The 25,497-nt window shown below is 54.0% G+C and overlaps 1 protein-coding gene across 1 annotated transcript in view; it reads left to right on the top strand.

Annotated features, from left to right (window-relative positions):
* Positions 1–1,115: 1,115 nt before the first annotated feature.
* Positions 1,116–25,497, top strand: part of SH3PXD2B (SH3 and PX domains 2B) — a 105,028-nt gene continuing 80,646 nt past the window's right edge. Inside the window, exon 1 of the mRNA XM_012765497.3 lies at positions 1,116–1,318. Within this exon, the coding sequence (XP_012620951.3) occupies positions 1,244–1,318 (75 nt within the window). The 5' untranslated portion in view covers positions 1,116–1,243. The remainder of the gene's footprint in view (positions 1,319–25,497) is intronic.

Below are 25,497 nucleotides of genomic sequence, written 5' to 3'. Positions count from 1 at the left end.
CAGGACGGTAAAGTCTGACCAAGAAGCCTGAGGAGCAAATGGAGGGGTGGATCCAAAGTGAGTCAGCACCCAACCATCCCCCAGGCCTGACCAGGGTGGCTGAGAACCCATCTTCCCCTGGGTAGCCCCACCCTCTTTCAAAGACTGATGGTGGACCCAGGGTGGGAAGGAGCCTGGAGGAGCCCGTGCCCCTGTTTACTGGCTGAGAACCTAGGCCAGGGGCCTAAACCTCCTACCCCTGCGCTATGTGTTCATTCATTCATTCAGCCACTGAGCTTCAAGGTGTGAGAGGCGCCCACAGCCAGGCAGCGTGGGTTCCACCACCAGCTCCTGACGCTGGAGGCTGCTCTCAGTCTCCTCTGGAAAATGGGCTCCGCGCCTTTTCCTCCTGCAGTTGTCCTGGGGATTCAAACAGAAAACTCCCGAAAAGCCAGGGGCGCAGCGCCTGGCGTGGAGTCAGCGTTCCACAATCGGGAGTCAAAGGCTTGTTAAACGCCCATATGCCCCTCACCGTGGTTTGTTGCTTCCGCTGCAGTTATTTTACACATGCACTGGTTGCAGTTTCCCCTCCCTCGCTCTCCATCTCCCAGACCGTGAGCCCCAGGGCGCGGGCCGCCTGCTCTGCCCGGGGCCCCAGGTCTAGGGGTGGCGGGACTCTGCCCACGGCTTCACGCGCACTGAACCCCAGGACAGCCCGGTTGCTAGGCAGTAATACCAGGCCCAAGTCGCAGAGAAGAAGCCGCGCCCAGAGGGGCCCAGCCACTGGCCGGAGGTCGCGGAAGTGGAGAAGCGGCAGAGCCGGGATTCGAACCGGAGAGCCCGGCTCTCCAATCTGGCGCTGGACGGCGGCTCCCGGAGCGAGCGCGAGCGGGAACGAACCGACACGTCAATCAGCGCACCGACGGCGGGTGCACGCGCGCCCCCTCCCCGGCGCGGCGGCGCGGCGCCCGGACAAAGGCCCGGCGGGGGCCGAGCGTGGCCGGCGGGGTGCGCGCGGGGGCGGGAGCCGGCCGGGCCCTTTAAGGCGGGCGGGCGGCGCGGGGGCCGGGCCGGGCGGCGCGGGGGGCGGGCCGGGGCGGCGGCGGCGGGCCGGGCGGAGAGCGCGCCGAGCGGAGGGCGGCGGCGGCTCGTGCTCGGCCGGCTGCGACCGCGCTCGGCCCTGCCCGGCTCCGGCCCGCGGCGGCGCCCGCACCCCGCGCCCCCCGCGCCCGCGCTCGGGCCCGCGGCGGGCGGACGAGCTGCCATGCCGCCGCGCCGCAGCATCGTGGAGGTGAAGGTGCTGGACGTGCAGAAGCGGCGGGTGCCCAACAAGCATTATGTGAGTGCGGCGCGGCCCCACGCCCCCTCCGGCCCGCGCCCCCGGGGCGGCAGGCCCGGCTCCGCAAACTTCTGCCTCCCGGGCCCCTCCCCGCCTCCCGCCCTCCCGCCTGCCGCCGCCGCCGGTGTCCCGCTCCCCGCCCTCCCGCTGCCTCCGTCTCTCCCCTCTCGCCCCACGGCCCTGCCTGCGCCCTCCCTGCCGTCCCCTGCGGTCCCCGCTCGCGCGCTGCCCGGCGGGCAGAGTCTGGCGCCAGCGGGCGCGGGGACAGCGCCCGAGGGAGGGAGGGAGGCGGGGGCGCCGGTTCGCAGCCCGCCCGCCCGGCCGGCCGGCCCCCCGCGTGGTCTGGCGGCGCTCACACCGCGGTGCCCGCCACAGGTAGCCCTCCGGGGACCGCCGAGCCTGGCCCCGTCCTTCGCGGGACCGGCCGGAGCGGTGGGAGGACATCTCCGGGAGTGGGCCGTGTGCGCGGCTGCGCCTTTAGAGGGTTAAGAGCAGCCCCTGCCCCCCCTGTCCAGTAGCTTCTGTCTTATTTTATTTTTTTATTGGCACCAATGTCGTTTATTAACTTCTGTTTTGAAATGTATGAAAGTTTCCTCCTGCTGTCTCCCTCTGTGAAATGGGAATCTTGGTTGGAGCTGGCGAGGACTCGAGAAAAGGGGGACAGTGGCGTCATTTTGCAGATGGGAAGACTGAGGCTCAAAGGGGCTGCAGGTTCTAGACACAGAGTTGGCGCTTCCCCGTCCTGGAAGGTGTGCGTGTGCCCGGGGCGGACGGTGACCCGCAGGTGGAACGTGGCAGCCCCTGCGGACGGGGGCAACGTCGCAGACTCGGTGGCCCCGGACCCCGCGCTGGTTCTGGCAGGAGGAGTAGAGGATGTGGCAGGAGGGGCCTAGAGGGGCCGCGGGCGGGGAAAGGGGCTCTGGTGTCTCTGGCGGCGGGAAGTGCTAGGCATGGCCGAGCCCAGCTCGGAGAAGTTAACCAGGAAGGGAAGAAGAGTGAGAGGGAGGGAAAAATCCTAACAAAGAAGTGTAGAACAATGAATAGAAAAGGGCGTTGGCTGGCTAAATTAAGCTCCTTGGCCTCCCTGGAAGTCGTTTTTGGATCTATTTTTTTTTTTAAGAAACTCATTCTGACAAAGTAGATCTAGTGCCTTTCACAAAAAGCCTGTGGAATTCTGGAAGGAGATAGCCAGGAATCCACTCTGCACCCTGCAAGAAAGGGTGTGCTGAGCGAGCCCGTATTGTTATTGGCTGGGCAGCCGGTTATTCAGCCCTCAGCCAGGCGGTGGGAAGCTATTTCCTGGACCTGTGGCATCTTTAAATAGAGTAAAGTTTCCCTTGATTCTAGAGCTGAGCTAAATTGTCTTTTTTCCCCTCTCTTCCTTTTTTTATTTTTCTTTAACTGTTTCAAATGCTGCCAAGTCTTGGTTTCTTGTTTGAGCCTGTTGAGTGTGTAAATGAGTTGCCTCTTTGGTATGAAGACAGTTCTCACCAACATGGCAACAGAAGGAAGTCTGGGGCTCTCCACGCCGCCTCCCACCAGGCCTGTGAGCTGCAAGACCAGAATAGACACAGCCACCAGGGCTGGGCAGCACCGTCCACCCGCTGTCTCTGCCTCTCCTGTCACCCGTGTCAGACAGGGCTTCTCGAGCCCATTTGACAGATGAGGAACTAAGGCCCAGGAAGGTGAGGTCCCACACCTGAGGTCGCGGTCAGGAGCAGGGCAGGATGTGAGTCCGTGTGTGTTGGACCTCAGAAAGTGATGCTTCCCTGGGCCGTACCACCCCCAGAACCCCCACAGTGGCTCAGAGCGAAGTCCTCCCCCACGCTGGGAAATCCGCCATACCATTTGTGATAACCCAGAAGCTCTTTATTCTCTGCTCAACCAAATCCCTCTTTGCCAGTTTGTTGAAGGTTTTGCACCTATCAGGGGCATCTTTCTATTCAACCACTTTTCAGGGGCCCTCTGAGTCAAGTCTCTTAAGTTAAAACATAGATCAGGGTTCAGATCTTATAGCTGTGTAGCCTCTCTGAGCCTCAGTTTCCTCATCTATATAATGGGTGTGATGGTGTCCACTTCCTCAGGGAAGCGACCAGGGGACTGGCGGGGTTGGGGTTCCATAACTCTTAGCTCCCTACCTGCCTGCCCCGAGATGTCATGTCACTGGTTGGGAACATGCCGTAGTCACATGGAGGGAGGCCACTTCACCACAAATTTGTTTTTCTGTGTGTGGTTTAGTCACTCACATGAGAGTGACTCTCCCTTCTTGGGGTGCATCAGATGAGGAGGGGTGACGGGTTGAGCTGAAGCCTGAGTCATCCACAGGACAGAAGACTTCCTGCTGTGGCGGCAGGGGTCTGTGCCCAGCTGGGGCCGACTGCAGCAGCCGCCACTGCAGTTCCCAAGCCCCACCCGACCCACACACTCTGGAAAGAATGGGCACAGGCGCAGCTACTGGTGGGCCTGGGCTTTGACTCTCATTTGGTGTCCCCCTTTCCGAAGCCACCCTGGAGAGACCGCGTCAGCAGGGGAGCCGGACGGTCCAGGGGCTCTGCCGCTTGGAGCTGTGTGAAGTGTGCTGCTTGGTTTACCTCTCTGAGCTCCAGCTTCCGTGATCTGCGAATTGTAAATCCTGCTACATCCTTCCAGGGCAGAGTTTTTCAGCCTCGACACTTGACATTCGGGGCTGATCATTCTTTAATAGGGGAGGCCTGCCGTGTGCACTGCAGGGTGTTCTGCAGCAGCCCTGGCTTCTACCCGCTAGATCCAGTAGCATCCGCCTTCCGAATTGGGACAACCAAAAATGTCCCCAGGCATTGATTGCTACATGCTCCCCTGGGGGGTGGGGCAACATCACAGCCCCCCTACACCAGCCGTACACTGTAGAACATGTAAATCAGTTTTTGAGAGTCCTGGCCACCACACACTTTAATTCCTCACCATCCTTCCCCCCATTGCAGCCACTCGACCACTCCGCGCTCGTCACTCATTTGCCTACAAGGGGACAGGTCACAGTTGCTGCAGATGTCACTGGAGAACTGCGCCTGAGCTCGAGGCTGCCCCTCCAGGCTGGGCCACCTGTCCCACCTGAAAGGGCGCCTTCTCCATGACCAGGATGGCATCCTCCCCAGCCCCTGCCTCACTCACCTGTGGATAGAGATGACATCAGTGGGCGCAGGGGCAGAGCCACAGGCCAGGTGTGGAGAAAGCAGGGGCGGAGCTCCCAGGGCCTGTGAGATCCGAGAGTCGGGTTGATGATGTTGTTACCATCGTTTGGAGGGGCCTTCTCTGGAGCCACTGCCGTCTGTCCGGGGCAGGCAGATGCAGATCTTGGGGGCCGCTGCCTTTCTCTGCCAGCACCTCCTGCCTTAGAGCCCAGGGCTTTGGGAATGAATGGAGGGGGGGCTTCCGAGGATAGCATCCGGGGAGGCCCTTCCTGCCCAGGTTGTCTTCTGGCGTGAGGGGAGCTCCCGTAGGATTTGAGGGTTTTATTTGCGTCACCCCGTTTGCCGCACAGGAGAGGGATGTACAGAAGTGTTTGGTTTAGAAGAGTCAGCAGCAGTGGCCTGGGGACGCCTGCAAGTGTCAAGGGGAGCGAGATGGCCGTAGTACCCAGGGCAGCAAGAATGAGAGGGCCGCAGCTTCCGCAGGCGCTGGCCAGGCGCCGGCGTGAGCTCTAGGAGTGTTCAGGCGTCACAACTGCCCTTTCAAATAGGTGCTTTTTAATTATAGTAATGTAACATTTCAAACATACAGACACATAGGGTAAATACCTACCTGTATACCTTCCAAGTCTGTCCAATCTCTGTTTTGCCATATTCATTTCAGATCTTTTTAATTTTTATTCGTAAGAAATAAAATTTGCATTATAGATGCAAAGCCCCCTGTGTACGCTCCAACACCACCCTTGCCCCACAAAAAACTATCCTGCATTTGATGTTTATTCCCATGTACTTTTTAAAAATAGACTAATAGATGCAATATTTTCATGGACAGCTTATGGAGATATAATTTAATATTATAAAATTCACCCATTGTGAGTGTATAGTTCACTGATTTTTTTAGTAAATTTATAGCACGGTGCGACCGTCACCACAACCCAGTTTTATAACATTTCCATCATCCCCAAAATGGTCTCTCGCACCCATTTACAACCAGTCCCCTTCCCACCCCAGCCCTTGAGCCTTTTCATGGTTTTCCCTTTTTAACGCTTCCCCCAAATCTTGTATTGTTGTAAATGTTTTAAAACTACATAAAAACATTCCACTTTTGAGTTCTGCGTTGATTCATGTAGCTCTAGTGCATTTGAACTGCTGTTGAGCATCGCATTGATGAACATTCCCCTATTTCGTCAGGCTCCTCTTGTCAGTGTGGTCCCAGCAGCCAGCTTCTCACGGCTGCTTCCTTGCAGATACCCAAGGTGCAACTGTTGGGCCTTGGGGTGTGTGCATTTATATCCCAGGGTTCCCTTTGCTCTGTGTCCTTGCTGACACTCCATGTTGTCACACTTTTTCGTTTTTGCCCATCTGGTGGATGTAAAATAGTATCTCGTGGTGGTGCTTGTTCATGTTTCCCTACTTGCCAGTGAGGTTGAGCAGCTTTTTACGCCTTTGCCAGCTATTTGAGTTTCCTCTTGTATGAATTGCCTGTCTTTATCTTTTACCTCTTTTTAAGATATATTGGTTTATTTGTCTTTTATTGATTGTAGGATTGATTTATAGATCCAGGATACTAATCCTTCAGGTCATTACATTAGTGTTCCTGTTTTCCCCTTGAGGGAACTGGAGGCTCAGAGAGGTAGAGGCACATGCCTGAGGTCATGCAGCAAGGAGTGGCTGTGTGGGAATTGGGCCAGATGCCTTTGTGTCTGGGAGAGACATAGAGCATCCCTGTGATTGCACCGCCAAGCCAAGTGACCTTGGGGGGTCACTTATGTTTCTGGGCCCCAGTTTCCCTTTATGCGAGATACGAGGGCTGCCCTGGGCCCTTCACTGATCTCACTGCTAATTTGGCCTGGACTGAGGAACTACAGGCCACCACCGGCCCTTAGTCATTCTTGCTTGGGAAGTTCTGGGGAGGTTGTGCCCCGGAGTGATGGGTTAGCAGGCCCTGTGCTGCGAGTCTTGAAACCTCTCTCATGGATGTGCCAGGCTCCGGGAGCCCGGGGCTCACCGTGCTGAGTTTCGAAGGCTAGAGCATTACCGGCATTCTCATCTCAGTCCCGTGGGGGGTCTCCAGCTGGTGTGCCCAGTGGTCTGGAACAAACCATGGATCGGCTGCCCAAATTAGCTGCATTCTGTTTCCCAGCTACCAGTCACCCTTTTGTGGGACCACGCAGGGCAGGGCAGCAAACTTGAGTGGAAGGAGACAACCTTATCTGTGTTTAAGTTCTGCATGGCCTTGGGCAACTCACTTAACCCCATCTTGGTTTTCACATTTGTAAAATGGGTGCTGTGACTTCCTTCTAAGACAATCACGCGGGCTCTGACAACCTGTGCACTTGATCTGCACTCCATCCCTGCTGCTAGGGAGAAGTGCCGGCTACTGGCACGTTCTCACTGACCCACCGTTACCTTCATGATGGAAAGCTCCGGCTTGGAGCCCTCTTCAAGGGCTCCTGAGCTGCGTGACAGTGCAGATGCACCACGTGGGGGTCTGTAAAATGGCATGGTCATGGAACTTACTGCGCATACTGAGCCTGACGCCTTGTGCACAAGACACCCCATGAATGGTAGTCATGAAAAATCCTGCTAATTATAATAATAGCCACCATCCAAATCTCCATGCTGCCTTCCCACCTGCTCCCCAAGGGCACATGGCATTTGCAGGGTGCCTGCCCCAGGCTGGGCCACGCTGCTGCTGGTATAGGCCCGTGAGCAAGGCAGCACTGTTCTTACCTGCCCCACAGGTGGGTTCTTGTCCTGTGCTATGTCTGTCACACAGAGGTAGAGCCCTCCTAAGGCCCCTTGGCTAGGTATTTTTGTTTTGTTTTTTTAATGGCTATTGCTTTCTTTTGATTGAAAAAAAGCAGGTGCCTGTCCCAGAGGCAAGCTCAGCCAAGCAAGTGGCAAGCCAAGGACATTTTTGTGCTGATGTCCTTCTAGGATGCTCTGCCAGGGGTGTGGTCAGCCATGCTTCTCCGTTCTGGTCCCCCTGCCCCTGCAGGGAGGGCATCTCCCACTGGGAGATCCGTGCCCATTGGGCATCTCCCAACTACTTCTCTTACACTCTGGGCTCCTGCAGGTATTGCAAGATCAGAGGAGATGGAGCTGTCATGTTTTCAAATTATTTAAATGTCACTTTAGTTCAACTCTGAATCTGCCATTCCATGCTTCTGGTGAGCAAAGTACATCAGACAGCTTGAGTTCAAACCCCTGCTCTGCCACCTACCAACTGTGTGACCTCCAACAAATTCCCTCTGAGTACCTCAGTGTCCTCATCTGTAAAATGGGGATAATAACAGTTCCAATTCCATAGGGCTAATGTGGGGATTTAATGGGCCTACCATCTAATCGGGGCTTGATGACAATGCTGCATTAAGAGTGTGCCAATATGTATCATTTATGATAGTAAAAAGCTGGTAACCACTTAAACATCCATCAGTATAGGACAAGATAAATGATACATGCTACATCCACGTGCTAGAATACCATCCAGGTGGTAAAACCGTGTTTCATCTTCTGCCGTGGGAATATGAAATAGTTAAAGCTGCTTTGTAAAATAACATGCTTCGGCTGATTCCCACCTGGTTGCAAAGGAAGGATGAAAATATGTGTCTACGTAAGCCCAGAAATATCGCTGATAAAATATGTCACTTTTTTTTTGCTTGTCTGTGCTTTTCTGTTTTCCAAATGTTCTGCAGCGAACACATATTTTTGTTTTTAGTAAAAATAAAAAACAGCGAATGCTCATTTTAAAAAAGAAGCTGTGCCAAGCTGGGTGGCTGCAGCCAGATTCCCACATCCTGCCACCCTGTCCTATCCCAGTGGATTCTCCGGACTCCAGGGAGAGCCTGTCCTTGTGAGGCAGGCGCCGGGCTCAGAGGCGCTTTCCGCAGCCCGCCGCACAGGGAGGTCTCTCTGGATGTGGCTTTGCAGGCCGTGAACAGGAGAAGTGGAAAGCGATGAGTTTCAGATACCACGAGGGAAGGCCTGGGCAGATGCTTTCCTCGTCAAAATGCTCCTTGCTCAGCACGTCCAGGCCCTTCACCAAAGTGCTTGCAGCTGAGTTGGGTTGGGACGAACTGCAGGCTCGAGTTCTGCAGACCTAGCCTGGTGTGTACCCTGAGTTCATGGGAGCACCAGGAAGGTCATCTGGGTTAGAGGCGTGCACCGCGTCCCATGCCCCTGCGCATTTCATGCATCCTCTTGTCGCCCACCCAGACACCCACGCGAGTCAGCAAGCAGCACAGTCATCGCACTGCCAAACAAGGAAGGTAGCAGGGCCACCCGGTCCGTTCCATTGTAGTTCTCCTCTGTGACGCTCACGTCCTGCTTGCAAATCGTGCATCCGTTTTTCCTTGGAGAAAGAGATGAGGCAGAGGGAGCACGGGGGGGGGGGGGGTGGGGGGGGGGTGGAGCAGTCTTGCTTCCCCTGACTCAGTTTTCCCCTTCCCTCCAGCGATTGGGCCAGCTGTGGGTCCCAGCTTCAGGAAAGGGAGCCTGTTAGGCTACTGGGCCCAGCCAGTGAGGTGTGAGCGCCGCCCTTGGCCAGAGGAGAAGACAGAGGTTGTTCAGAAGGCCATGTGGCTCCTGCAGTCAGAGCCTGGGTTCCAGTCCGGTTCTGTCATTCCTTGTTGGCCCTGAGCCTTCTCTGAGAAGTGGGTGGCTTTGCTGGGGAGAGTCAGTGAGCTTTTGTGCAGAGTGCCTGAGGAGGGGCACTGCTGGACAGTTGTCCCTGGAGTGTCCCGGGCTGGGGTAGTGCCCAGAAGCTGAGCGTCTTTGGTCCCTTTCCCAGAGGCCTTGTCAGTGGGGTCGCCTGGACCCTGGGTGGAGCTGTCATCCTTCGCCCCTGACATGACGTGGGAACCACTGACGTGATAGACGCAGGAGGCCCAGTGTCTCCAGCAGCCGGCCGGTGGGCAGGGCTGGTGGGCTGCTCCCCGGACGGACGCTGCCTCTGCAGGAGCCTGCGGGCCCGAGCCTTGCCACACGCCATCGGGCATCCACCCCCTTCAAACTGCAGGCCTTTTCCCCGCTTCCTTGCTGCCTAGTTGGGCCGTGATTCCAAGCCCCGGCCTTGGCCAGTTTGGGCCAGTGGGGGAGGGAGACGGGCTGGGTGGGGCAGAGGGGAGGCAGAGCTCTACTGCCGGCTCTGCAGCCCTGTCTCAGGCCATGCCATGGGTAAAGGTGGTCAGATTTAATGAATGAAGATATAGGATGCCAAGTTCAATTTGAATTTCAGATAAACATGCAATATTTGGGACATAGTTATGCAAAACAATTATTCATTGTTTATCTGAAATTCAAATTTTGCTGGGCATCCTGTACTTTATCTGGCAAGGCTGCCAGAATTACCACTTTAAAACAACCGCCACCACCAAGAAACCTTCCTACGTTGTAGTATCAACTGTGTCTCTCGAGAATTCACCGAACAAACGCAGACCACTCCGGGGCCAGGCACCGTGAAGCGCTGGGGTGACGTATGGATGAGCAGACGAGTGACTGAGACCTCAAGGAGGTCAGTGTCCCAAGAGGGACAGGCAGGCAGACAGGTCGTTTGGGGCCAGTCTGGAACCTGGGGACTCCGCAGAGGCCTGTGCCCTTGGCTTCTGGAGGACTTGGACTTGGGAAAGGCAGTACAGGGAGGTGACCTGAGGCCGATCACAAAGCATGGCAGGGGTGTTGCCAAGTGGACAAGGGTACAGGGCTTTCAGGAGGAGAGGACAGGGAGGGGGGCAGAGAAGCAGGAAGCCTGGCACTTGGTGTGCTTGAAGAAGCAGAAGAGATTTGAGTGATAGGAAGACGCTCCGAGGGTAGGCGGGGGCCAGATGGGCCTGGGGCTGCTCACAGCCGAGAACCGCAGGCTGGAAGGCGTGGGCCCCACCCTCAGGACGGCCATGGCCGCAGCCTAGCGCCCCAGCAGGGCCAGGGCTGGGGACGAGAGGCAGCCCAAGGTGGAAGTCACGGGACTAGGTGGGGGAGCTGGTTCTCAGAAGGACTGCCCGGCTTGATGAGCGGGTAGGAGAGCCCCTGACAGGAGATGAGGGGACACACCCGGGGGCCCTGTCCACGTGGGGCCGCGTGTGGGCAGTGGAGATGGAGTTGGAGAGGGAAGGAGGGAGGGGACTGTGCCAGCCAGTGGAATTCTGAAATTTGGGGGGATTAAATAACTCCAGACTTGTTTTTCTTCTCAAAATTTAATAGCATTTTTTCTTTGTACTATTATAGAATAGCTGTCATTTATCTGCCTATTGTTTGCTCAAGGCTTTGCATGCTGTAGGTCACTGAATGAGCACAGCAAGGTAAGGAGTATTAGTCAGGATTCTGGGATTGCAAGTGACAGAAACAAACCTGGCTCACCTACGCCCGAGGGGGCGCATTGCAGAGTCGGGGCTGGCAGGGTCAAGGGGAAAGCTCTGCAGCTGGAGATGGAAAGAACATGGGCGGCTGGAGCCAGCCAGGAAGTGGAAACTACCAGTGAGCATCAGGGCATCAGCAGAGGCAGGCGGCTGCTGCAGTGTGTTCACACCTTCTAGCCACTCCGGAGTCCAGTTCCAGGAAGAGAGGATCTGAGTGGCCCCAGCCAGATCACCTGACCATCCCCCAGTGGGGGCGGGATATCACGGTTGACAGTCCCACTGCCATTTTCAAGTAGGAATAGTTGTCAAAGGAAATTCCGGGGACTGTTGTTGGGAGAAGGGGACATGGAGCCTGGGCAGGTGGAAACAATAGACGTCTGCGACATGGGTGCTCTCATTAGCCCATTTCACAAATGTGGAAACTGAGGCTTGGAAGGGTGAAGCAGTTTGCCCAGGATCACACTCAGCTCTACTGTGTGTTGTTGACTATTAATAAGGGTACAATCCACCCACCACTCCCCGCCCCAGACTTGGAGGGAAAAGTTGCCTTCAAACACATAAGGATAGTATCATCTGTTTTGCTTAATTAAGCAGAATTACATGGATACCCCCCCACCCCCGCCCCGTGTTGGCAAAGAAAGCAAGAACCCACGCAATGGCGTCATCACTTCCTCCTCCCCAGCCAAGGTGTGAATCAGCAGCCTATGGCTTCAGGCCGCCCTTGGCTTCCAGTCAGTCCCACAGATGTGGGTTTATTGTCTGCCCTGGGCCAGCTGTGGCCCAGAGCCAGAGCGAGGCTGAGATGACCAGGCACAGTCTTGTCCTCACAGAGGTCACCATCTATTTAGAATGCGTCACCATAGGGTAAGGGCTGTGACGTGGCCTGGGCCGCCCATCTCTGCTGGGACAGAGAGGTGTCCTCTCAGCTGGGGTCAAGGGTGAGGGGTGTTCTGGGACTGGGAAGGCCCACTAGCAGTAGGGTCCCTGACGTAGGTGGAATTCAAAGGGGGCTTGAACTTGAAGGGGAGAAATTTATATCTTAATTTTTACTAGCCTCCAACTGAAATTTGGCATTGCCTTCCATTATGAATGAATCGAAGGGCCCTTGAATGAAGGAATGGCCCTTGGTGATGTTAGCACCACGTGCGACTTTGTCACCACTAGAAATTCACTGATATTTCCATCTTACTGGACAGCTGTTGCATGAGTCCTCACAGACCATTTATACTCATCACCACCGGGAATCGTGGTGTCATTACACCCACCGCTAGAGGTTTTTTTGTTGTTGTTTTAATAGAAGTGTACGTGTATCACAGTTTTGTCTTTTGAAACGTTTTGATAACTGTAATTCAGTTTAACTAGTTCCATTTGGAATCCCATGCGTTTTGTTCATTTGAAATCATTCCAAGAAAGGGGTGTCCATAGGTGGTTTTTCTCAGACTGCCAAAGGGGTCCTCATCTCCAAAAAATGATGAAAAATTTTTGGGTAGAAGTTTCAGAGGCTGGACGTGGAAGCCAGATGGCATGGATTTAACCTGGCTCTGCCATTTACTGGCTGTATGACTTAACCTCTCTGTGCTTCGGTTTCCTCTTCTGAACAATGAGGGTAACAATAGTATCTCCTGTGAATTATTCACATAAAGCGTCTAGAGCAGTTCCTGGCATGACAAAGCACTGAATAAACGGTTACCTATTATCATTAGCTTTACTGTCATCATCACTTATCAGACTAATGATGTGCATTGTTAACAAGTGACCCCAAGTGGTCTGACATGGGCAGTCTGGAATGACTATACGTTGAGAAACATGCTCTAAATCAGCAGTCCCCAACCTTTTGGGCACCAGGGACCTGTTTCATGGAAGACAATTTTTCCGTGGACCGGGGTAGGGGGGATATGGTTTCAGGATGATTCAAGCGCATTGCATTTATTGTGCAGTCAGACCTCTCTGCTAATGACAATCTGTGTTTGCAGCCGCTCCCCAGTGCTGGCATCACCGCCTCAGCCCCGCTCGGATCATCGGGCATTAGATTCTCATGAGGAGCAGCAGCCTAGATCCCTCATGTGGACAGTTTGCAGTAGGCTTCACGCTGCTATGACAGTCTAATGCCCCCGCTGATCTGACGGGAGCAGAGCCCAGGCGGTGATGCGAGAGACGGGGAGCGGCTGTAAATACAGGCGAAGCTTCGCTCACGCCCTGCTGCTCACGCCCTGCTGCTCACGCCCTGCTGCTCACGCCCTGCTGTGGCACCTGGTTCCTAACAGCCTGTGGACTGGTATCCAGTCCTGGACCCAGGGGTTGGGACCGCAGCTCTGCATGACCTAGTCCAGCCTGTACCCCTTACATTTTATAGCAGTTTTCCCTGAAGATTTATATATTTGGATATTCAGCAGTGTGCTATTATAATTATATATTTAATTATAATAATTTAAAACTATGTTCAAAGTAGCCTAAATGTTTGTCATTGGAGGCAAGATTGAATAAATGGTACAGCCTTAACTAGACTGTGAAGGCACCTTTAAAAGTGGTTTGTTCAAAGAACTTTTAATGAGGAAATGCTCACTATGTAATGCAAGTGAAAACAATCATGTATGCCATGTGATCTTAATTTTGAGAAATATTTCCATGTATAGTAAAAGGATCTGAGAAGTGTGCCCAAACCCTCATCTCTGGTGGAAACGTGGACGGTTTTAAGACCTCAGACCCTGCAGCCAGGTTGCTCATTCCTAGCTTAGTTGAGCGAGTTCCTTACCTCCCTGGGCCTTAACTTTGTTCCACTGTAGGATGGAAGGAGGAGAACAGCGTGGCCCCATAGGATTGCTAAAATGGGGGCAGTGGGCACATTCTAGACTCTAGGATGTTGTCAGTGATTACATTAAATGGTCCAGATGCCCTTCGTTACCAAAGTTTTCTCTACCAAGGAGAGAACAATGCAGACTAGCATGAAAGCCCACACAGGGCTCAAATTGGGTCTGAGGGATTATTCTCTGCCAGATTAGGAGCCAGCAAGGTGGGGGTGTCCCAGGGTGGCCAAGGGCACCCACAGAATCTGGCCTCAGGAGCCACCCACAATTTCATGCAAGAAAAGGGGCTCCTTGGATTTACAAAGTTTGAAACCCACTCATGCAGCCCCCTCCTTTATCCGCTAAGTGAGAGGAAGGGCTGGTGTTGACTGTCCTGCTGAACTTTCTTCTTCCTGAGCTCTCCGCCCACTCGTTGGACCCAGGCCTTGGCGTCCAGACTGTGGAGCCAGGCACAGTGTCCCTGGGCCAAGCCCTTGCCCACGGTCCCACTGAGGCAGGAGGCCAGACAGGGAGCCACTGCAGAAAGCTGGCAATTGTGAGGGCCTGAACTGAACAAGGCGTCGCCTCCCTAGACATTACCCCGTCTGTAAAATGGGGCGATGATAGAACCCGTCCCATAGGGGTGGAAGGGTTGGCAAGAGCCTGGCCAGTAGTGAGGAAATACTCATTATATGTGAATCCATGGCATTTTGCTGTTTTTCACCAAACGGGGGCCACTAAGACACTCTAAGGCAGAGGGGAATCAGGCCAGATGCTGCGTGTCGGGTGAGCAGAGGGGCAGGGGCATGAGGAGGAGGCTGCTGCCAGCATCTAGGAGTAGGTGCCTGGTCTGAGACTGCGGAAGGGGGTGGGGGCGGGGATGGGCAGAGACAGGAGCGGACAAGGGCGGGGAAGGGCCAGGATGCGAGCGCTGCCAGGCTGCTTGCTCTGTCCTCACTGCCGCACCTTTGCAGCCAGCCTGGGCCCCTCAGCTGGGAGAGACCCCCTCCTTTTACCTCCTTGCTCTAGAATATGCCAGCCTTTGGGGATCTCCTGACCCCCGACTGGTAGGATCAAGGCCTCTGCACACATCATCATCTTTGAACCCACTAACTTGCAGGCAGAGGGGGAAGGGAGTAGAAGAAACAATGACCACCCTTTATTGAGTACCGACTGTATGCCTGGCACTGTGCTTAAGGCTTTACACTAGGTCAGCTAATCCTTTCGATCACCCCGAGAGGCAGGCGCTACATAACCCCCATTTTACAGAGGAGGAAACAGCGCTGAGATAGGGCTTGCCCAGGACCACACAGCTGGGAAGTTATAGGGCCAGTGTGAACCCAGACAGTGTGAAGGGCTGGTGAGGGGCAAGCTCTGGTGGTTTGTTTTGTTTTGTTTTGTTGAGACAGAGTCACACTTTGTTGTTCAGACTAGAGTGAGTGTCATGGCGTCAGCCTAGCTCACAGCAACCTCAAACTCCTGGGCTCAAGCGATCCTCCTGCCTCAGCCTCTCGAGTAGCTGGAACCACGGGCATGTGCCACCTGCCGGCTAATTTTTTTCTAATATATTAGTTGGCCAATTAATTTCTATTTATAGTAGAGACGGGGTCTCGCTCTTGCTCAGGCTGGTTTCGAACTCCTGACCTTGAGCAATCCGCCCGCCTCAGCCTCCCAGAGTGTAGGATTACAGGCGTGAGCCACCGCGCCCGGCCAAGCTCTGGTGTTTTTTAAGAAGCTCTCCTGTGTGTACTGAGCAGCCAAGTCTGAAAAGTACTGTTGGGGGCAGTGAGTGTGGTTGGGGTTATGGTTGGGGCCACGTCCTGGCTCATTAGCTCATTTAATCTGCACATCGTGGAGCACCGACGGTTCTGCAATGGTTTACTTCGAACAGCAGGAGTTGCCTGAGGTCTCCCGGCGGGAAAGTGGTGGAGTCAGGTTTAGAACTTGGCTCTGCTGTTCTCGGAAGCCAGACGCAGCGGGCGCAGGGGCTTAGGGTCCACACGCCCATCTGCTGCCTGGTCCTCTTGGTTCAGGATGGGTATTCCAGAGTCAGGCAGACCCGAGTTCCAATTCTGACCCCCTCCCTAACCAGCTGTGCGACTTAGGACAAGTGACGTAACCTCTCTTAATATCAGTTTTCTGCACTGTACAATGGGGTAGCTGATAAGCTCCACTCCACAGAGTTTCTTGAGGGCAGAGTGCTGGGGATTTGGCAAGTGCTCATTAGGTGTTGGTCCCTAGCTAGAGAACTCCTATGCACCCCTCAAAATCTAAAAAGTTATTTCTTCATCTGGAAAGCCTCTCCAAGCTCTACCAGCAGAATTAGTCCTCATCTCCTCTGTAAAAGCTTAGCTGGCCTGCAGCCTGTGAGAGAATTCTACTAATGCCTTCTCTGTTAAGCATCTACGGCATGCCAGGCACTGTGCTAGACTCTTTAGATGTGAACCAAGACCCATCTGACCATATATCCTGGGCTTTTCCTCCAACAGCACACAGTCTGAGTTCAGTTCCTGGCCCTATGTCATGCTGCTGTGTGACCTTAGATAAGCCAGTTCCCCTCTCTGAGTCTCCAGATTCAGTGACATACCATAAAGGAAGTACTCAGTGTAGCATGTAATCAGCTTAATAAATGTGGCTGGTTTTGATTCACTGTGTGGAGGATGTGTGGGATTGCTGCCATCTTTATCATGTGCTCCTTGAGGACAGCTTTGACCCTGCTGCCTGGGTGCTTTGCACATAGTGGGTGTTCTCATTGGCCGCTCAGTTCAGTGTGGGCAGCCCTGTCAACACAGGAGAGGCCCCGACTTGCGATCTTTACCCAGCTCTGTTTCCTGCATTGCCCGGGCTCTTCTGGCGCCAGGCAGCCTTGAAGATCTCAACAAGCCCCAAGTGCCTGCCCTGGAGACTTTCCTAGAAAGCCAGCCTTCAGGTTGGAGCCTGGGCTCCAGCTGCCAGCACCTCTGCTTGCCATTGGAAAGTTCCCCACGCTGCCTTGGGCCAGATGTGTGGGAACAGCAGGACGTGAGCTGGCAGCCAGAGGCCGGGGCTGGAGCTGCATGCCTGGAGCAGCGAGTTTCCACCACGTAGGTGTCCCAGTCTGGAAGCTGGAGGTGCCCTGCTGGCCAGCCCTGGAAGCAGTTCTTGCTCCCACCACTCTAGATAAGACTGTCAGGTAGGGGAAAGTGGCCCAGAGGGTGTGCAGCATACCTGCACTCATTGATCTGGTTTCAAGGCGTGACATTCCTGACTTTTCCCTTTAACATATCTCATCCTGACTTTTCCCTTTAACATATCTTACATTGCAAAATTTGAGTTGGCCCAAGGGAAATGCTTACTCAGTTCGAGCCTCCCCTGGTCTCATCCCGTGTAACAAGGTTGTTAGTGATGGCCCTGGAAGCTGTTTGCGGCTGGGCAGGGTGCCAGGCACCTGTCACAAGTTAGTGCCTTTAATCCCCAGCCAACACTATAAACTAGGTGCTGCTCCTTCCGTTTTGCAGGTGAAGAAATGGAGGCTCAGAACCGTGAAGTGACTTGCAAAGTCACAATGGAGTCACTTTTGAGAGCTAACATTCATACCCGGGTACTCTCAAGCCAGCACCTGTGTCTCTCTTTTTTTTTTATTTTTTGACATTAAGGAATGATTGTTATTTTTAATTTTTAGTTTGCATGTATGCAGTAAAACCCTCTTTTTTGGTACAGTGTTCTGTGATGTGTAGGTTCTTGTAACCACCCACAGGCGGGGCACAGAACAACTCCAGTGCCCCCAAATAACCCCCTCGGGCTGTCCCGTCTTTTAAATGCAGGGGATGAGGCTTTCATGTGAGTGGACATTGTCCCCGGGTCTCCTCTTTTCTCCTTATCTCTTCAGAGGAGCCCCGGGCGGAATGCGGACCTCTGTGACTTCTCCTCCAGGCTTGGGCCGTGCCTGCGCTCGTCTGCAACAAAGCCCGCTCTGTTTCTGGGCCCCTTGGCTGTGGGCTGCCCGCTCAGCCATTTCACGAGCATTGTTGCTCGCTGCACGCGGAGAGCCTGGAGTGAGGTCACCTTGGCTTTTGACACTGTGGCCCTGTTTCGGCTTTTTGTCCGTCTCCGCCTGTTTGTCTTCTACCAGACATTTCCTGAGAGCTCCTTGTCGCCAGGCACTGGGGGGAGGGTGGCGACCAGACAGACGCCGCCCCCGCCCCCGAGGGCTCCCAGGGCAGTGGGGGTGACAGTCGTATGAACAGACCAGCACCCCCAGAGGGACGTGTGCTGAGAGAGGGTGGCCCTAGGGAACCCGGAACATGGGAGCCAGGCCCAGACTCGGGGTGTCTGTTAAGGCTTCCAAGGGGAAGTGACTCCTACACTGACACTAGAGAGATGAGGAGCTAAGCAGGGCAAGGGAGGGGGAGGGGACGTTCCCGTGGGAGGCAGCCGGCTGGAGTGGGGGAGGGGCAGGTTGCAGAGGCTCCCTAAAGCCCACAGGGTGCCCTGTGTTTCAGGGTCAGAGCCTGGTGCACAGGTCTCTAGTATATGCTGAATGACTGAATGGTGGACTAAAGACTCTGAGGCAGGGCAGACAGATCAGACTTGCACTTGGGGGACCCCTCCTGTCCCCATCTCCCGTGCCCAGGGCCAGCTTGGCACAGCTCTGCACACGAGTATAATCAGAGCCTGCAGCCTCCCCCCCCCCCCCCCACGGAGCCTTCCAGCGGGCCCTGAGGACAGAGAACAGTGGGGACGCGGCCCTGAGTTGGGAGCGTCTCTTCTGATGCTGAACTCCACGAGCACTTGTATCTGGGCCCTGTTCCAAGCATTCACTTAATTGAAAAAATTGGGAAAAAAAGAAAAACTGGCAGCCAGCCACCCCTAGTGTGTCACTTGCAGCGGCGCCTGAGCGTGGTGATTCCTGGCGATGACTTGGGGACAGGAAAGCTCTGGCCTGGGGCCAGGGGAGCCGAGGCCTGGCCTTGGGGGGAGGGGGCTCAGGGTCTGACATGGCCGGGGTTGACTGTCATGCCACCCCACTTCCCAGCAGCTTGACATTAGGTATGGCACCGCTCTGTGCCTCGGTTTCCTCCTTTCCCACTTCAGCAATTCCGGTGGCAATGCGGCCCCGGGGTATTGGGAAATGAAACAAACTGCAGGGTGTTGCAATTCCAAAAAGACTTTGGAGGTGTTGACCTACATAGGCCAGATGTTGGGCAGACAGCTGGGGAGAATCGACAGATCGGGACCAAGGGAGCTCACAGTCTCCGCGAGGGCTGGCAGAATCGTGTTTCCCGCCAGTTAAGCCTGTGGAGCTCCGTCCAAGTGCCTCTGCGCGCCCCTTGCTCTCTCCCTCTCTTCTCCACCCTTCTTTCTTCCTTTCTCTCCCTGCCCACCTCCCAGCCCTGTGAGGACTGTGCGTATCCACCCCGAGGCTGGGTGGCCACGAGGGCACACGTCCCTCCCACAGGGGTGTCTCTGGAACCCAGCAGCCACTAATTGCCAAGCTCTTCCCAGGATCCAACTTGGAAACCCAGCCAGTGTGGGGGCTTAATGGAGGGTCTCACACCCACCTGTTAGAGTTGCTTTCTGAAATGGGGCTCTGTAGACTCCTGGGGACCTGGGACACATTCCCAAAACGCTTCTCCGCAGGAAAGGGGTTCGTTCACCTGGATCTTGAAACCAGCACTGCTGCGGGATGTCAGGGCTGCATGCGCTTTTGTATTTAAACTTGCTTTGGCTACAGAGGAGGACAACTTCAGTTATCATGGGCTCACGACTTGCTGCAGGAGCTGCGTGGCCTCTAAGCAGAAGCCGTAGCCCCTTCATGCACTGCGTGAGTGACAACATTGTTCCTTCACCTACAAAGGACTGTGCCATTTCTCAGGTGTGAGAAGGGCGTTCTGGAGCCAGCATCCTCGGCTCATCCCGAGGGGAGCCGGGCTTGTGGTCCCAGCTGTCCTCCCTGCAGACTGCATGGCCCTGGGCAAGTCCCTTCCCGCCCTGGCCTCATATCCCTAACTATAAGGTAGGGGATGGTGTAGACGGGGATTTTCAACTATTTCAAGGGCTCGGAACCCTCTGCCGTCTACCGCAGGCAGGCAAAGCAGGGCTGTGGACAGGGAAGGAGGCCGGGCCCCGTCTAACGGCCCCACCGACAGTTGCCTTGTGGCAATGTGGACTCACAGCGTCTGGTGATTTGGCTGCAGGCTGCTGGGTTACACCCTGTAGCATATATAGAAGAGCTAAAAGTGGCACGGTGCTATGGAAACCGGGATGGACAGCCCAGATGCCCACCCGCTGGGCCTCTCCAGGATCCTGCAGCTTCTTGGAGGCCAATTTCACTTCTGGTCTGCGTCACTTCTGAGTCTTCTCCAGATTAAAGTGCTCTGGGCAAATCATTGTGCGAGGGGCCTAGAGGGGCACCAGCAACTTGCAAGGAAATCCAGACACTGTCAGTGGAAAGAGTCCACAGCTAAGAGTGTAAGCCTACCCAAGTCACTGTGCTTCCCCGCCCCTTCATAACCCATGTGTAAATTGGAGGGGTTGACCTAGACCAGGGATGCCAAGTATGTAGCATGCATCTCCCTGGCCCCTGGCCCCTGCCCACCCCTGCAGACATTGCTAATGGATCACAGAGCTGTGTCTTGCAGATGCTTCTTTCCCACAGCCCAGCTCCACTCGTACCTGCTCTTGAGATGTTTTCTTCGGTCACCAAGCTCATTCTGGGCCACCCATCAGCACTGTAGAGCTGGACGAAGTCTTCTGACTTAAGAAAGATTTTAGCCCACTAGTTTATAAACAATAAAACTCCAGATACAGTGAGACTGGCAAGGAATTCTACTAAACAGGACTGTCATTCTCATCCTACTGGGACCATTGTAATTTGAATATCCACAAACTCCCTGTACTGAACACTCTTAATACAGTATTATTCTTCAGATTGGCTCTCTTTTTTCCCATAAGTTAAAGGGAAACTTTAGCTGTCTACGATAAATAGAAAACCAGCAGCACTTGCTAGAAATAGAAGGAAATGAAATTCCAAGGAAAAAGAAAATCAGCATGTTAATTTCTTCCTGGCTAGTGTTGCCTGTTCTGAGGTCTTTTACTCCTTCTTTAGGAAAGGAGACCAATAAATGTTGGAGGTGTCAAACAAATAAATAAATATCAAACCTCTGGCCACTGCACCCCAGCACCCCAAAATGTATTAACTTTGTCATGTGACCAACGTGCTAGCCCCACCCCGTCTAATTAATTTCTGCTGGGTTCTTTGCCAACCCCAGAAACCCCACCAAATAGATCTGCAAAGCAAAGTGGAATTGCAGGACATCCCCTTGTGCCTCAGAGATTTTCTTGGTGGGGCGGGGGTCACCTTGTGCTTTTGGGTTCCCAGGATGGAAACCTGTGGATGCGATCACAGCACTCGCGAGGCCGGGCGGCAGCTGTGGCACATCGTCCTGCCCAAGGGCTGGCGTGTGGGTGGAGCCCTGGGGCCCTTCCAAGGGCACCGGCCGCGCCACGGCAGGGATAAGGCACGCCAGCTGACGCAGGGGCTCCAGGGGGCTTGCAGAGGCGTCTTAACCCATTTCTGGCCCGCAATTTAGTTTTGCCCAGGCCCAGCCCTGTTGTTTTCCGGGGGCCTCTAAGCTTCATTCTGGCTTAAATTTTTTAACTGACACATATATTATATTTGTACATATTTATGGGGTACATGTGCTATTTGGTTCTCTGCATAGAATGTGTAATGAACATGTCAGGATATTTAGGGTATTATCTTTTCTATATGTTGGGAACATTTTAGGACTTCTCTTCCAGCTACTTTGAGATATACATTATTTTTTTTAGTTTTTATTTTTTTTTAGGCAGACTCTCACTCTGTTGCCCTGGCTAGAGTGCTGTGGCGTCAGCCTAGCTCACAGCAACCTCATACCCCTGGGCTTAAGCAATCCTTCTGCCTCAGCCTCCCGAGTAGCTGGGACTACAGGCATGCGCCACCATGCCCAGCTAATTTTTTCTATGTATTTTTAATTGGCCAATTAATTTCTTTCTAATTTTAGTAGAGATGGGGTCTCGCTCTTGCTCAAGCTGGTTTCAAACTCCTGACCTTAAGCGATCCACCTGTCTCGGTCTCCTAAAGTGCTAGGATCGCTCCCTGCCGAGATACACATTATGTTGTTAGCTATAGTCACCCTACTCTGCTGGCGAACATTAGAACTCTATTCATGGAAGAACTGACCCCTTGGCTGTTGACACTTGGAAATTCCTGTATGCTTAATGGGGGCCCTGAGGGCACTGGGAGGCTCCACCCCATTGGACTGGGATTGACCCTGGGGGGGGGAGGTGAGAGTGAAGGGTTGGGCAACATTCAGTGAACTTTTTCCCTCAAGTCCCAGCCATGAGCGGAGCCTAACCAACCTGTGTTCTTGTTCCATCTTTACAATAGCATTTTTCAGAGAACACAGAGGCTCCAAAAGGCAAAGGACTTTCCCTGACTCACTCAGTAAGTTCAGGGCCAAGGCCCCATCTGCTGACTCCCAGCTGTGCCCCCAGTCCATGTGGGCAAGTGTGCTCCCACCCCGCTGGGTCCCTGTGCCATCTGCTGTACCTGCTTGGCAGGTGCTCCATGGTGGCCCTAGGACTGAGCCAGGTAACAGAGAGGTTACCCTGGAAGATGCTGGCCTGGAGTTCAAGAAAAGAAAGTACCCCATGGGCAGGCTTCTTTCAGTCCTAGAAAGTGACATCTTTTTTTCTGATTATCAAAGAAAATGAAGCGTAAAAAATCTGGAAAATACAAGAAAGCGTCAGGAACAGAATTTTAAAAGTCCCCCACATTCCTTCCACCCCAAAGCAAACCACTGATGTAAGCATATACAGTCATTGTGTCACTCAACAACAGATAGGTCTGAGAAACCCGTCCTCAGAGGTTTCGCCTTGCCCAAACATCATAGCGTGCACTCACACACCTGCATGGTGTAGCCTGCTGTCCTAGGCTACACGGTATGGCCTGTTGCTCCCAGGCTACAATCCTGTGTAGCACGTTGCAGTACTGAATACTGTGGGCAGTTGTAACACAGTGATAAGTACTTGTGTTTCTAAACGTAACTGAACAAAGATACATTAGAATGTGGTGTTCTAATCTTATGGGACCACTGGCATACTGTCAACCCATCGTTGCCAGAAACATTGTTATGCTGCACATGACTTTGTGTTTATATATAAACAAATACACCCATATACTTTATATACAGTACAGGCAATCACCGTTATTCATGGATTCCATATTTACAAATTTGCCTATTTGCTACAATTTACTTGTAACCCAAAATCAATATCTAGCACTTTTGCAGGCATTTTCAGACGTGTGCATGTGCAAAGTGGTGAAAAGTTTGAATCACCCAACATGGACGTTCCCAGCTGAGGTTGAATAGTCAATGCTCTGCCCTCGTTTCAGCTTTCATATTCTAAACCAGTGTCCTCTTCCTAGTCTATCTAGTGCCACATTTTCGTGCTTTTTATTGATTGTGCTGTTTGATATGGCCCCCAAACACAGTGCTGGCGTGCTGACCTGCTGCCTGGTCTCCTGAGCACAAGAAGACTGTGATGCGCATTATGGAGAGAATCTCTGTTAGACGCGCTTCGTTCAGGCGCGAGCTGTAGTGCTGCTGGCAGTGAGCTCACTGTTGGTGAATTAACAATATGTATTAAGTAAAGTGTCTTTAAACAGAAACACACATATAACAAAGTTACATATTGATCACTTGACGAAAATGTGAACGTAGGCCCAAAGGACCTTAAGCCTGTATTTCTCCTGGGAGCAAGATTAAGTATTTGCTAATAAATCCATGTCTTGGCAACTTCATAGAACATTACTGCAAATAATGAGAATCAGCTGTGTATGTGTGCACACACCCACGCATTTAGGTACAGCATATATGATTATGTCATTTTTTGAGGTTGAGGTTACATTGTTTCACTTCATTCTCTCTACCAAAGATAACGCCTGAACTTTTCCCCTCTATTTCATAGAATTGTTCAAGTTGCACAAAAACCCTCGTCATGCCAAAGGGGAATTAACTAGAAGGCCTGGGCCCTGGGTGTGTGTCACGGAAGCCTCGGGCGGGCGGGCCTGGGAATCAGGAACTGGATCTCTGGCCAGCGCCAAGCAGGGCTCTTGCTCTCCTCCCCCTGCACCTCTCCCTCATTCGCCCCTCTCTGCAGGCCCAGTGTCTGCCCCAGCTGCGGGAAGGCTCTGGCTGCAGCTCTCCGTGGGGAGCCGGCCCGTCGGATCTGATTCCAGAGCCCTGAGAAAGAAAGAGCCTCATTGGCCTAGCTTGGGCCAGGTGACGTCTCCATTGGCCAATCAGCGGTAGCCATGGGCTAGGCAGGACAGGTGGTACTTGCACAGGTGCATTTGCCAAGGGGCTTTTTTTTTCTTTCCTGTCTTTTAAAAGTGGTCCAAGTTTAAGAAAAGTGGCTTCTGGAGGCCCTGGAACAGGTTGGTCCTCAGAGGAGGGGGTCCCTGTGGCCTAGGTCGCAAAACAGCTACCATCGTGCATGCGCAGTGTTCCTTGTCCTCTCGTGGCAGCTCCCGACAAGGTCGGGCTGGCTGGGGACTCCCTGGGACAGTCCTCAACCCTAAGCAGAAGAGGAGAAGCCAGAGCAGATGAAAACCTTGGCCCCGAGCAGGCCCACGGGTGTGTAGCAATTGGCATTTGGGCCAGATACAGGGCTCCCTCTGCTCAGAGGCCTGGGGTTGGGGTGGGGGCTGTCAGGCCTTCCTCGCCGGCACCCATGGTGGGGGGCAGAGCCCTGATCATCCAGCAGCCAGGAAACCCGTGCCCCAGGCTCATTAGCTGGGCTGTGTTCCCAGGACCATGGAGGGGCAGTTCCTCGGCACCTCGTGGGACCTGGAGAACCGAGAAGCAGGGGGAGAAGGCGGAGCCCTGGGGAGATGGGTGCGGCGTGGAGAGGTGGGATGGGCTGTGGGGAGTTCATTTGTAGGGACAGTGAGCAGGGACGTGGTCTCCCTCGCCTTTGTGTCCCTGCGCTCATAGCAGCGATGGTGATGTAACGTCTCACGTGGAACATTTACCATATCCAGGGACCGAGCTAAGCACTCTACGTGCATGTTTTATGTGGTCCTTATCCCAACTTGAGGTTGGTAGTATTGCAATGCCCATTTTTTATAGATGAGGAAACTGAGTTACAAAAAGAAGTCCACGAAGCTGGTTGAGAAGGAAGCAGGATGTGACTCCAGGCCATCACAACCACTGAACTCCGCAATCTCCTGGAACAGTAGGGCCAGTAGGCGAATGTCCTGCCCACTCAGGACAGGGAGAAGAGCTGGCATCTCCCCGCTGGCCCATGGTGCAGCTGTGGCACAATCTTCTGGTGCAGCAGGGCAGGCAGGGTTAGAGATAACCTGGGTTGAGGACCTCACGCTGTGTGACGTCAGGCACTGTACTCTGAGCCTCTGGCCCTCACCGGGACGCCTGCTGGCTGTGGGATTTGGGAGAGGCCCCGATCCAGCTGTCTGTCCACCTCTGCACCCTGGCTGTGGCTCCGCCCACCCCACCGCCTCCCACCCTCCCCCACCACCGGTCTGTCTCCTTGCTGACTTAGAGGAAGTGAAGAAACTCAGGACTTCTGGCCCTAGTGACACTGGGTTTGTAATCGGGTTGGAGAGTCTGGACATGGTTAAATTACACAAGCCCTGCTGCTGCGGTTGTCCGAGAAGAGATTTAGATGATGCGTAATTCCGGCTCACGGCCTCCTGGGTGGGAGCAGGGGGAGCCCTCCTGACCCTCCAGCCCCAGCTGTGGTCTCTGCGCTTCCTTGTTCTTTGATCAGAGGGAGGGAGTCCCAGCTGCTTCCCAAAACTTGCTGCTCTGAGGGGGTGGTGTTTGCAG

The sequence above is a fragment of the Microcebus murinus genome, chromosome 21 (assembly GCF_040939455.1).
Source record: "Microcebus murinus isolate Inina chromosome 21, M.murinus_Inina_mat1.0, whole genome shotgun sequence".
NCBI lineage: Eukaryota > Metazoa > Chordata > Mammalia > Primates > Cheirogaleidae > Microcebus > Microcebus murinus.
This window is presented reverse-complemented; position numbering and strand designations above follow the sequence as displayed.